A 14,356-nucleotide genomic window follows, 5' to 3' on the forward strand; every position below is an offset into this window, starting at 1 on the left:
AGGTTCTGTTTGTTTTGGCTACGTGTCACGTCCGTATGGGCCAGGACAGCCGGATGTGTTTATTTCTGCACAGATGTCGGTTGAGATTATGCAGCACTGACTAGGTGACAGTATGTCGTCATGGTCAGTTAGCAAGGGGTCCCAGAAGAGGCCTTGAGTACTGTAGATGATGTGTGGGATGATGGGGCTAATCAGGGATGGGATGGGACTAAACAACAACTCGGGGATATATGTCATCATAAATCACATTATATAGTAACTCACTGTACCGCATGTGCATACAAATTATTGCCAGCTGTATTGTGTATTCAATCATTATTATTGTTTACTTTATTGTGATGCACATCATTATTGCAATTTTTTAAATCTTAAAAGTCCGTCATCAGGGATATATGTATTTTCTCAATATAAATGTAACATTTTAATTCTACGAAATCGGTGCCTTTTCCATTTGGAAAAATTGAAAAAATGTTATAAGTTTCATCAATATCTTTTAAATGTCCATGAAATTAAGACACATTAAAATGACAAGAAATTGTAGCGTGCCATCTCAGGTTATGTAATTTAATATTTTCTGACTATTTTTGTAGAAGCACAAGCATTACCAGATACTATAGTTTACTTAGAACTCATATGCTGAATGATATAGTCATGGGTTGTGGTTGTAGAGAACGCACATGAAAAAGGAGTAGATGTAAAGATTTTTTAATTTTGCATTTAATTATCATAGACGCATAAATTCCATTTAAAGTAACATTAACATCAGTCTGAGACCTATGAACAGACAGAAAGTGAACACGTATAAACAGGGAAATCAAGGAGTGAACGATATAAGTAATATAACACAGGTGATCAGAATGAACGGAGATGAGAGCCGGAGCTAAACCAAATAAGGACAGACATGAACTCAAGCACATAACAGATATAGGCATTAGCTCAATACGATACCGAGAGTGACCTTTAAAATGTTTGAATCTGACACAGACAATCTTTGAAAACTGGGCCAAACCTAATCAAAGTCATCCCTGTTACCCAGGTCAAATCCTGTTACCTCTAAAAAGTACTAGGTTTTATGAATTCAAGCTAATTTGCTAATTGCTAGCTAATAGTGAAGTTCACAAAAGCCCATATTGTACAAGTGAAAAGTGAGCAGAACTTTACATTGTAAAAGTAAGAAGTAATTGTTTAATTTTACATCGCATGATGCCCCCCAGTAATCCCTCATAAATCATCAAAAATAAAATATTATAGAAGAGTTAGAGAAACTTATTTGTGTTTTAATTAGGAATTCTGGTTGAGAGGCGAAATAACTTCCTAGAATTTATGTTAATGTGCATTATTTTACAAGGGGTTTGATAAGGGATAACAGGGCTGACATGAATTAATGGAACAACATTAAAATGGTATAAAATCGTCAAAAACATTGCTTAAAAATTTGACAATATTTAAAACAATAAAATAGATACAATAAAATATCAGCCAGCATATATTAAATGTATATATAGGTGATGTTATATATAGCTTATATACCTGACGTATCCCTAAAATTTGACATTGACATTGTCAGACCTTAGACCCAACTCCATCTAGAAAAGTCCCAGCGCTCCCTATGGCCTGTCCCTCCCTGGGGCTACTGAAAGGCACAGAGAGGAACATATAGGGAGTCTGACAGCCGCACTGAATGAGACACAAGGGGTTTCATGACTGAGGGAAAGCTCCTTAATCATGAGACTTTTGCTGGAATGATTGTGTCTCTGTCCCTTTGCTCTGGACGTGTGCTGAATTCCAGCAATGCTTTAAGTAACAGCAGCGTTACTGCTACTCTGGCTCTGTCTGAGAGAAACAGAGCTTACGTGACCTGCAGGCATTACTCATATTGTATTTATCTGCCGAGTGCTTCAGGGATCAGCTGAGGTGCATCCTGTTGGAATTTGTTTGTTCCTGTGCTTGTTCATTTTTTGATTGTCGTTGTAATTGAGGGATCATTGTTGATTTATAATCATTTGTATGTTGTAGATGTGGCCTGATGTGTGAGTCAAATCTGGCTAAGGTCACTTTCAAAAACACACCTCTTATACTCCCTGTAATTGTGTGTCACCTCTAACAAAGTCCCTTTAACGCAAGGCCGTTCACTCAACGACCATCTTGGCAACACTCCCGGCAGATCATTCCTAGGCAGCAGGCATTTCGAGTACTGTGCAGCTCCTATCTGCTTAAATTGGAAAAGAACAAATCTCTAAAACTACTTGTCAAAAAAAAGCAATCAGCTCGTTTAACCGAAAAGTGGGACTTCCATTCCTACTACCGCTAGCTGATGTGTTGCAAATTTTTTGAGTCAGCCATATTCTCCTCCTTATATTGTTCCTGTACCTCTAATCTCTCTATATGTAAAGAGGAAATTAATGAAATATGATGAAAATTAAGCAACATCATAAAAATAAAGATTGGTGTTGTTCAGTATATCAACGGAGCTTTGATTAGATGTGGAAACCATTGTGAGTATGATCTTGCTTTTATAAGCCTACAGCAATTCCATAAACAGGCAGTTAATATAAATTAACTTTCATTTTACACACAGTTATTTTACCTAATTTGCTACACTAATGAAAACAGCTCTACCACAGCAGAATTATGAACAACACCATAATGAACAACACTAAACATATACACTAGTGGGGTTCATTCTTGAATAAATCAGTTCTTGAAATAATCGTTTTTTTTTAATGAATGTTTCTGGTGCTTGCCTATTGCTTTATTAGTTTCTGAGTGAATCATTGTTTTGGAATGAATCGGTTGGATAGATGATTCAGCTGTTCACTCATAATAAGAACTTGCAACCACCTACTAGCTTCAGCATAACTTGCTGTAAATATCTCCACCAAACAGACTGGCTGCCTAAACGTGGAGTACATACAAAGAAAATAGTCAAGTTTTGGAGTAAAGCTCACTTGGATCAGCTCACTTGGAACACTGCGCTGCTAATCAAATTCGAGAACTGAAACTAAAGGTCAAGGTCGTACAGAACTTGTCTTTGCGTTTTTGTTTTTACATTCCTCAGCGTTGCATCTTGTGATTTTAAATGCATTGCTGTCCACACAAAGCACGTTTTTGTATTCATTAGACTGTTTTCTATTTGAACCTGTTTTAGAATGGCACGATTGACCATCGCCCTCGCACACAGGGACTTAAAGGATTAGTTGACTTCCAGAATAAAATAAATCCTGATAATTTACTATCCAGCATGTCCAAGATGTACATGTCTTTCTTTCTTCAGTTAAAAAGAAATTTGTGTTTTTTAAAAAAAAATATTCCCGGATTTTTCTCCATAGAGTGGACTTCAGTGGGAGCCAGCAGGTTGAAGGTCCAGCTTCAAAGAAAAAAGTAAAGTAAATCTTTTTAATCAAAGATGCTTGTCTTGCTCTGCAGTGTGTGTCTGTGACTTCACGCATTAGGTAATCACAATGAAAAGTTCACACATGGTTAGTTCTTCATCTGTGTTCTTCAGTTTAAAAGGTAGGGTAACGCGAGAAACTTCATCTCTTTTTTTCCTATAACATCAAAATCATCCAACATTGCTGTTTTAACTTTTTGGTAAGGGGTGTTTGACTTGATTTGAAATTTTGTTTTCTAAACAACGCATGACCTCTCCAAAGTGACTATGTAATGCATGAATTAGAACCAGTGCAAGTTGAGCATTTGTGATTTTAAAAGTATACAAATAAATGATTTTTAGAAAAGGACCAATTGTTTTGCTAGATAGCTGACTTGGCTGGGATCAGTTGCATTGAAACTGTACTTTGGATCCCATTCCCATTGTTGTTTCCCATTGAAGTCCACAATATAAGGAGAAATCCTGGAAGGTTTTCCTTGAAATTCATAATTTGCAAATTTTTAAGTGTATAAAGAAAGACAATTATCAAGAAATATTTATTTTTGGAAGTGAACTAATCTTTTAAAACAAACAAATTTTTGAAAATGACAAAACTCAAGTTCTCAATTTTTTTTTTTACATTTTATTTTAACATAAACTTGTGTGTTTTAGCTGCAGGGCGGCCCTCGTGGCCGGGATGCCACTGTGTACCCTGCCAGTCGGCGGTGGATCCTGAGGGGCAGGAGCTGCCCACCCAGTGCAGGGGGCAGAGGAACAAGCACCCTGAGCACGACATGAATCTCTGCTGGAACGAGATCAAACGCAAATCCCACAACATCAGGTATAGCGCATCTTTTATTCACTCTTCTATTATGTTCAGTGTCTTCTGGGGATTATTAACCTTGTCTTAGTAGCACCAGTTAGAGATTCGCATATTGAAGTCCTCCCAGTCTCAGAGGCACTAATGAAACCATTGATTAAGTTTGGGCTGTTTTGCATGCCATTTGTATGTATGTCTTTATGTACTGCAGTGTGCTATGTTTACATACTTAGCCTCCTAATTACAGCCTCGACCCTAACTTCTCTCTGGGGATAAATTTAGCAGGTCGTGATTGGTTTAGACATCTTCCCTGCAGCACGGGGTAATAAGATCATCCCAGGATGGCCAGCAGTAGAAGTACTCTTGTCAGTATTCTGACATCATCCACCCCTGAAGGAAGACTACAGCCATACAACATCACATGTAATGGAAATGGATTGAATACTAAGTGGCTTCTATAAAAGACCCTCTGGGATTACATTGCACCAGTGTTGCGGTGACTGACTTTTTCAGCTGGCCGTGTTTTGACAGACAGATGTCCCTTCCATCTAATCACCTGATTTTTCAACTTTGGCATCTGTAAAATGCAGTGGCAGGCATTTCAGTAGAATTAAGTTATGTTTGATTTTTGTTTGGAAGGAAATAATATATTTCTTTGGTAAATGAAAGGTTTACGGTCAAGGTTTTCACTTGTGTCAGTGCTGTTTTCTTGACTGTAGAGCTGGCGTTATTTATTTTATGCCTAATGTCTTGATTTTTGTAGATTGCGTTTCAGAGCAACACAACATGAATAATGTATTTGAAATTGTAGCTGTTTTTTTCTTTCTCAAGCACTGTGAAAGAAATCAAACAGACTTGCTAGCGGGGCAGAACAGAGCTTGTCTTTGTCATTCTCATCAGAATGTTTGGCTTCGTTGGGGTCCACTCACACGGCAGTGAATGTGCTGTGACCGGGGGGCTATGTGGCTGAGGGGGTATATGAGTGGACAGAGGCATGCTGGGAATGTTTGATTGCAGACGTGCCTGGATGTTTCTCACCTCTTTGATGGTGCAGCTGTGAGTGGGTGCTGATGGTGTGACTCAAAACCCACATCCCTAAATCTGCTTAAAGCATCTCTTTGTCTGTGTAGATTGTAAATAATTAACACATCTGAACCACCACGACTGACTGAATCATGCTATATTTTGAAGTTAAAGCTAGTACTCTTCTGTGATATCATTGCAGGGTGTACTTGCGGAGCTCGCAGTGGTGAAAGAAAGATATAGAAGGCCATTCCAGTTCAGTTCTGTTTTGTTCCACGCTCAGCACTAAATGGCAAGGGAGAGCATGGTGACCTTTCAGCCATCCTCAAAGCCTCATCCAAGTCTTTTCAACAGCAGGCAGAAAAAGGCTTGATTGAGCACTAACAGCATGCTAATTGCTGTCCTTTCTCTGAGTTTTAGGCTCGGAGATTAGAATGTTAAAAACCCTTTTGCTAATGGGTCCACTGTCATGTCAAACTTGACATGTAATAAATGTACTTTGTGCATCTGAGTGCAGTCTACGAAACGGAGAGGAAATGGAATATTCTGTCAAGGCTTTTTGCTCGTTTTGGAAGTAAGACGTGCTTACATTTTCTTTCATTTATTAAAGGTAGAGATGTTTAACTGTGTGGGCAGCAGGAATCGTTTCTCAGCTGTTGACCATTAAAAGGATAATTCTCGCAGAAGCCTGTGCTTAACCTCATGCTGTTTCAGATCTGTATTTTATTTGGGGTTTTTTTCTGTGAAACATAAAAAAAGATATTTAGAAGAATGTTGGCAGCCAAATTTTGGTTACCGTTGACTTTCGTCATATGAGACAACTGTTTCCCACAAAAGAAAAGAAGGATTTGAATAACATAAGGGTCTGTGAATGATAACTAAAAATGCATTAACCATAACAGTATCTTGTGGTGGAGTTTTAGGTTGTTTAGGATAAGAAGGGGGATACATATTTTATTTCTGCTTAGGTTTCCAGTGTTGCTTGTTAATACAATTTGTTGTGTTTTGGATGCTGATTTGCTGGTAACCTGACTATGCTTACCACCAAGATTTAGTTTGCTTCACCAGAATAATTCTGCTTAATCACCAGCCAGAAGGGACGTAAATAGTTATTCTTTAATGCTTCCAATTCTGACAAACTTTAAATGATTCTAGTTCCATAAAATGTTTATTAGCAATTCTTTTGAGGAATAAATATTTTCTTATTACATTCATAAAGCAGTCTGTTACCAAACGATGACATAATTTTAATAGATTTGACAAGTAAAGACTACTTTAAAACTATTCTTCCTCAAGAGCATATGCAGGCTTTTTAAAGGCTGCATAAATTTGCTGAAAATTTGTATATAAACCAAAAATCAAATAAAAATGCTAAGCGAATATAAAAGCGGAATAATTGCATTAATTATTTCAACAAAAAACAACAAAATACTTTTTCAACTACACATTTTCATACAAATTACCAGTTTTTGACTTACTAAAAAGATCTGTAATTACAAGAGTCATTTGATTTTTGAATCTGGCAGAATGGAAAATTCTATTTTTCAGTTGTGGATTCTTCAGTAGTGTTGTGATCAATAGCAGTACAGCAAAAACTGTCTGAGTGTTTTAGTGGGTTTTGTCCACGTTGGCAGAAAATTGCATGTTCGAGGATGGTTAATGGAATTAAAAAAAAAAAAATGGAACAAGTTCTCGGTTCCTTCCCATATAAAACCAGCCTGGTCCAGCACAGAAATTGTCACAGCATGGTTATTTTGAGCACAGCCCATATTCTGACACAGTCTACTCATTATGAGGAACTTTCGAAATATGTTGCAGCCATCGGTAAACACTGCTGAAATGCACATATTTGTGTTTGTACCGGACGGTTGCTCAGTCCTCATATGGCTGTAGGTAGGAACCCACATCAGTTGCATCATGACATGGGACTAGAGATAAAGAGCAACAAAAAAGGAAAGGTTTGTGAGTGTTGGGTGGCGTGGTGTTTCGAGTTTCTTGCTAGGCTTTGCAAATAAACCCGCTATTCAGACACCCTAATGAACGAACGAGTCAAAAGGGATTTCGAAGTGCATGAATTATTAACTACAAGTCTACCCGGCTGTGTTTGTAGGGATTAAATCAAATAAAGCTTGTCCGGCGTGCTCATCTATCAGCGTGGGGCTGAGCGGATTGCTCTCTTTTGCTGGGTAGACACAATGCACTGCTGATACAGTTGCATTCTCTGCTCCAGCAGTCTTTGAGGAAATAATAATCATGCATTGACATAAACAACCAACAGCACGGGGTCCCTCAGAGAAATGAGAAATTGTAGTAAGACTGAATCAAATTTTCGCTGGGAGATGCTGCCAGGTACTTAGGCAGCACTCATCATCCGTAACTTGGCACAAGTATCAGGGAAGCTAATGATACAGTTGGCCAAGTCTAGACCAGCAGACATAGTCTCAGGTTCCCTCACTTTACTTCTCTTTTACTCACTAGTGAGGTAACTCAGACTTGTGGCTTTTCTAACAAATCTTGTTAAAGTCAAATGTCTGCTTAGTCCCACCTAATACCTGTCCATGATCTGGCCTTAAAACTTCTGTATACATGTCTCTTAAAGACAACTTGTGTTTTAAGCCAGGCCTTATTGGATGTGAGTGAATATATGAATATACAAGCGTCTGTGCGGGATGCATATCTAATGCAGGAAATGTATTCGTTTTTGCATCTCAATGCTCACATGAAATATTCCAATGGTGCATTCCAATGGAGTGTTTATGCATACACAATGATATATATGGAAGCGGCTGATATTACAGGTGCGGTATTTGTATGCATGTGAGGGCCTGTGCGCCGGCCCATTGTGTTTGCTTAACTGTGTCTTATAAACAGAATGTAGGGTAATGAAAGAGGCGAGACAGGCAATGCTGAAATGTAAGGCTCATTTCTCCCATGGCACATCACTTTTTTTAGCCAATGGCTTCATTGCGGCTGAGAGTCTGTGCTCGCTGAGAAATCCCCCAACCCTCTTTTTCATTCAGTGTTACATTTCAAGGCTTGTGTCACCGAAAGGACAGGCCTCAAAGAGAATGGCGCCCAGAGCCTTAGGCGGTGCTTCTGAAATGGAAACACAAATGAAAGAGATAGGACCTCAACAGACACCTCACTCTTATCTTCAGCATTTAGTTATTCGGTGATCCGTGAAGCAACCCCTCACTGATGGTTATCATGCAAGATGACCAAACAAGTAATGAGTATTATCTTTATTTATTTTGCTTTAATCTGTCAGTTTGAGACAGGGTTGTGTCTTTACGTTTGCATTTTATGTATCAGACTGTTTTGCTATGAGAGTGTGTTGTGTGTTGTGTGAGTGTCACACACACACACACACACACACACACACACACACACACACACACACACACACACACTCACACACCAATTAAGTCATGTGACCTGTCTGTTCTCCGCTTTCTACATCAATCTAGTTTTTTTTTTATTTAGTTATTTATTTAGTTATCGCTAGCAATTGCGATTTACATATTGCTATTTGAACACACGCTACGTTGTGATAATTTTGATATTTTGTTGCAGCCTTAATGTGCATGAAGTGTACAAACTAGTTGAATATAGCAGCACAGATTGAATCCATTAATGTCAAATTAGGAACATAAATGTGATGGCATATTAAATGAATTTTATTGATTAAATGTAATGAATTAAATTTTCTCTGAGCCTAAATTATTTGGGTAATACTTACTATGAAGCTCTTATTATAAGGGTATTCTTAAGACATTATAACAAATGCATAAAAACAATTATAATAGATTATAATATTTCTGTATTTGTGATTTCAGCTTTTGAGAGTATGATTTATAACACACAATGAATACCTTGTTACATCTACTTCATTTATAATGGACTATATCATATCTTGATGTTGTTTATTTAATATATGCACAATACCTTACAACATCTTGTGAGTGGTTAGGTGCTAGCCTTATTAGTGGTGTGTCTGCTAATCATGCTAACACTTTATTTTGATGGTTGCTCAACAGACATACTGAGTATAGGATACTTTGCAAGTATGTCAACGTTCTACCTATCCTACGTTTTTTTTCAGTTTTAGCTAGCTCACATTAGCCTCAATTTTAGCCCCAGAAAACAGTCAAATAAAACTCAACTCAGTCAAAAATAAGGCTAGCACCTAACCACTCACAAGATGTTGTAAGGTATTGTGCAGATCTTAAACAATGTTAAGATATGATATAGTCTATTATAAAGAAAGTAGATTTAATATGGTGTTCATTGTGTTATAAATAATCATACTTTTAAAATGTATATTCACTAATATGTAAATATTATACTGTATTATAAGATTTTTTTTAGAATGCGTTATGCATTCATTATAATGCCTTAAGAATACCTTTATAATGTATTTTAAATACAGGCTTCATAGAAAGTGGTAACACTTAATTATAGGAACAAATTCTCATTATTAACTAGTTGCTTATCAGCATGCTTATTAATAACATATTGATAACATTTTAGTATTTCTAAAGCACATATTCTTAATAATATTTAATAAGATATCTCTGCAAGCATAAAAAAATGTGTGCTTGAGTTCAAAAATGTATATGTTTTGAACCTGAGAACCTGGGTAAAGTCTGCTGTGCACTGACTGCGATACAAGCACCAAAATCAGCTTTTTTGGTTAAAATGTCAGCTAAATAGATAAATGTAAGAGTCATTTAGAACAGATGGCTCTGAAAAGGCATGAATGATCCTCGAAAAACGTCTCGCTTTGTCCCTGCCATGTGTGAACATTGTAAAAGTAGCTCCTCATTGGCCACTGGTATTGATTACTAAACCCTACGCTAGTCATCATGCCTGATGGTTCATATCGAACAAGCGACGTTACAAGTCTGCCAGAGCACTGCGCACAGCTGTCACCTGTTTGCTTCCTCTCTCACTAGCAGTCACAGCCAGCCCACACAAACATGCCATCCAGCTCCCGCAACAGAACCGATCCAGATGCCTCCAACATGTGCCATCTCAGCGCTGCAATCCAATCCATTAAAAGCCCTCCATTAATCTCCATTTGTTAACCCGAGTTTGCTACCTGGAGCCAAGCGAAGAGGTCTATAATACTGCCCTGCCCTGATTCCATTGGGCTTTATTTGTTTCTTCTCCTCTGTAAAAAGGACCACAGGATTTGTATGCTTGTCCAGCAGAGGCATTGTTTGATTTTGTGGCTTTTGGAAGAATCCCCATAAAGCCTTAAAGAGGGATAAGATGATCGATGGTCTAAGTCTAAGGATTCAGAAAGGCTGCTGAAACCCAGCGGTCTGTGCAGGATGGGTTACTGGATGTAATGTACTATATCTGTGATGGCAAGCGAGGCGGTGAGATGCTGTGCAATGCTCAAATATGGCACAGGTGTGAGGTGTTGCAGTCTTGCTGTGGATCAGTGAATTAGTAGCACAGGGGCTTGACTGTACAGGACAGATCATACCCTAGCGAGCATAAAGGGGCAGATGTGTCCCTGTACCCAGAGCGCTGGATGCAGGAACTGCTCTGATTTAGTCAAATGTGTTGAGAGGATAAACCTAACAAGAAGCGAAAAAAGGTGCATCCAGTAAATGGGTGCAGTGGCAGTATGAGTATAAGCTTGTATTTGAGCCAGGTTCATGGTCTATCTCATTACATTTATATGTATTTATTAGGTGGATTTTTATATTCTATGATAACCCATTATAGAACAATAAAAAAGGGTAATTAGATCTTGATTTCACAGTTGCAGCTTTATTTATTGTAATTTTGTAATTTTTCAGTCATCCTGTTCCTTTTTTCATACTTTTATTTAGCAAGGGTGTATTACAGTTATCAGAAGTGAGAGAGAGATTTTGCAGCATTGCAAAAATCCTTACTATTTTAAATAAATTACGTTTTTTTTAAAACTTTGTTTAGAGAGAAACCAAAAATCACATTTGCAAAAATATATTAGGTAGCAAATGTAAAATAAAATATGTTATATTAAATTGCAATATGTCACAGTTCTACTGTGTTTAGTTTAGCATAAGAAAACACTTTTAACAACATGTTAAAAACCGCAAACTTGCATTGTATATTTTAGAGTTGACTTTTATAGTGTGATTTTCTTATTTTAAACTTTATTTTTTTCTTTTGTCAGTTAAGTTTTTTTTTATTTGGTGGAAACAAGCTTTCATAATATCATTCTGTTCTTTTTCTTTTTTATTTATTAAAATGATCACAAATTATGATGCTTTCTGCTTAGCGATTTCAGTGAAAAATTTAATTAAGAATCTTAGATATTGGTTTAACTGTTTTTCACCTGCATGAACTCCACAGCTTGTTTAAAGCCTGAAGAATATCTCACTGTCTTTGGAGTGTTCACAATAAATTTGACATAGTGTCATAGTGTCATCAATAGTTTAGACTCCAATGTATTCAACCTTTCACCTTTGGAATTGCTAACAAGAATGGCCTTAATAACATCAATGACTTTTTATACCAGTGTTTGATAGGCACTTACCTTTAACATAATTTACAAAGCTACAACAAACACACACATACATGAAAAGAGTATCAAAGCCTTGTATGATGATTATAGCTGAAGGCTAGCCGTGTGACAAAAGGACTTTTAAGAACTCCTCCTTTCTATTTCTAAGCAAGTTTAACTCATTACCACTGAGTAGAAATGCTACATGAACTCATTAAACTCGAACAGACAGGAGCTTCAATTGATCATTGACATGAACAGTACAAAAATCTACAGCTTGCTGTAGCTGTGACCCTTTGATAGTAGCGGCTGGTTGAGTAGCATTTTCCTCTGGTTCCATTCTTTTGTGTTTGTATGTGTGTGTGTGAATGTGTGCTATGTACCATTGGAGGAGGTGCGTGTGCTTGTTTGTGTTTGTGTCTGTATGATGAAGGAGCCTTCAGGCAACTATAGAACACACAGGCTCTCTAATGAAATGTCTGCAGCCTGGCTGCCTTTATTGAGTCTAATAACACATCATTATAGAGATCGCTGTACCCACCCTCCTTCACTACAATAGAGGTCCGAACAGGTGAAGCAGGTCTGCTATTTGGCTTCTCTCTTTTCATTGTACCTCCTCTTGTTCTCTAATTATGCGGTGTATAATAACAATTGCTTTTATTTCTACTAAAATAATTTAAAATCACTGAAACTACATGTTTTGATGGCTTTGGTGGCATTGTTTTGCTGGAAAATATTCTTTCATCTGAATAAAAAAATGTTTGCATGAGTTTTCCATATCTGCCTGCGGTGTCCTAATGAGCGCATGGTTGCCTGACAATTGGCCTCTATCTGCGAATGATTAAAAATAACAAGCACATTAGTGTTTGGATGTCCCGGTGGACACTGTCGCTTCAATTATCACTCATTGGAGGCTACATTTAACTATAGCCCTGTTGAAAAAAGTCATCCCTCAAAACAATCTGTGATCCAAAGGTCAATTTGTGATTAAAGGTACACTAAGGCCAACAATCACTGCCTTTTTGCTTTGCCATTTAACAGAAGCTTTTATCCAAAGGGGCTCCATATTACATGGACAGTCCCTCTGGAGTAACCTGGGGTCTTGCTCAAGGGCACAATGATGAGAGCTCAAAGACAGGATTGTCTGAGTTTGTACCTGCAGATGTTTGGGCACTGGTCCAGATCCTTAGGCTACACCATCCCCAAATATTTGATTGTTTTCTTTAGACCTCTGCTATGGATCTTACAAGTTGCATAAATGAGTGGTTCTCAAACCTTTTTACTTTCAAAATTATGAATTTAAAATATGCCTAATGGAAATGTAAATTTCCCATGTATTGCAAAAGCAATTTGAAAAAGGAATAATTTGCAAAACTGCAATGGAAAGTTATATGATCTTCCTTCTAGAAACACTTAATACGTGGACACTCTTTGAGTATAAGGGGCACAGATCTCTCATGGAAACACGGCTACTGTTGTGTAATTTTTTTTAAACAAATTATTCACTCTGATGACCTGAGTATAGTATACGAGATTTGACTTCACATGATATATATGATAGTTTTATGCATATGTTTTACGATATTTGTTACAGTATAGCAAGATTTTTTAAGACATTTTTATGTGTTATTTGAAAATTAGCATAAAAATATGTGGATGAAAACCCCACTTATAACTTGTTTGGGATAATAGCACTTAAATTAACATTAAGTAATGAAAAAAATTTAAGTTGACTCAACAGAAAAATAGGCAGTGGAGTAACAAGTTATTTTATTTTTTTATTTTTTTTACAGTGTAGTGACCCAGGTAAATAATGCTGAGATGAGCCAAAAAATGTAAAATGTAGATTTTTATCTAGAATTCAAAGCTGCATGTGTACTGCAAATCTAACACTGCCCACACCTCAAAAAAGCACCATACCTACAGTGAAAGCATCATGCTGTGAAGCCGCTTTTTTTATCAGCAAAGGCTGAGCATCTTGTTAAAATTTAAAGTAGACAGAATGCAGCAAAAACTGAAAGAAAGTAATGAAATCATGATCTCAAATGCAAAAAAACATGTAGTGACAGAAATAGGTTAATGTCCTACAGTTGTCTTGTAAAATCACAACCATCTTGCAACCAACCTAAATGGCCTGGAGCCAAATGTTGTGTAGTTCACCCATGACTTAATACGACCCATGATTTTTTAGCATTAGCTTTTCAAAGAATTGGTTATTTTTATTTTATTTATTGTCACATGGCTATTCAGTAGTCATGCAAACAATGTATTTTAAAGAAAAATATCAAAAAAAAAATCTCACACTTAATACCTTTGTCTCAGTTATGTCTTTCCTGCACACTGGGCTTTGACAGTGCTCCTGAGTGCCATATAATGGTCTAAAAATAATGCAGGTGTGAGTGTCTGCTGCATGCTGGGACACTGGGGGTTATTGCATCACAAGGTTCTTCTCTCTTAATTCTCTATGCAGCATCAGGTGGGATGCTGACAGAAGTAAAACAATTCCACTCCATGTGGGCAGGTGGCTAAACGACTGGCTTTATATTTTATTTATCGCCTTGTGAAAATGTGATTTCTGGAAACAGATAAGATTTCGTCCCATGAGTTCCTCCATGTAAATACGGGGCAATAGGTTGAGACG

The 14,356-nt window shown here is 37.2% G+C and overlaps 1 protein-coding gene across 7 annotated transcripts in view; it reads left to right on the forward strand.

The window, feature by feature from the left end:
- drp2 (dystrophin related protein 2) overlaps window positions 1-14,356 on the forward strand; it is a 109,047-nt gene that overhangs the window by 54,753 nt on the left and 39,938 nt on the right. For 4 of the 7 annotated variants that reach the window (XM_043258033.1, XM_043258027.1, XM_043258031.1 and 1 more), the window contains one exon: window positions 4,043-4,211. In XM_043258033.1, coding sequence (XP_043113968.1) covers window positions 4,165-4,211 — 47 coding nt within the window. In that variant the 5' untranslated portion in view covers window positions 4,043-4,164. Of the gene's footprint in view, window positions 1-3,329; window positions 3,382-4,042; window positions 4,212-14,356 lie in introns of all 7 variants that reach the window. The other 3 variants (XM_043258029.1, XM_043258032.1, XM_043258030.1) reach the window with 1 other exon arrangement.

This window comes from Puntigrus tetrazona, chromosome 14, assembly GCF_018831695.1.
Source record: "Puntigrus tetrazona isolate hp1 chromosome 14, ASM1883169v1, whole genome shotgun sequence".
NCBI lineage: Eukaryota > Metazoa > Chordata > Actinopteri > Cypriniformes > Cyprinidae > Puntigrus > Puntigrus tetrazona.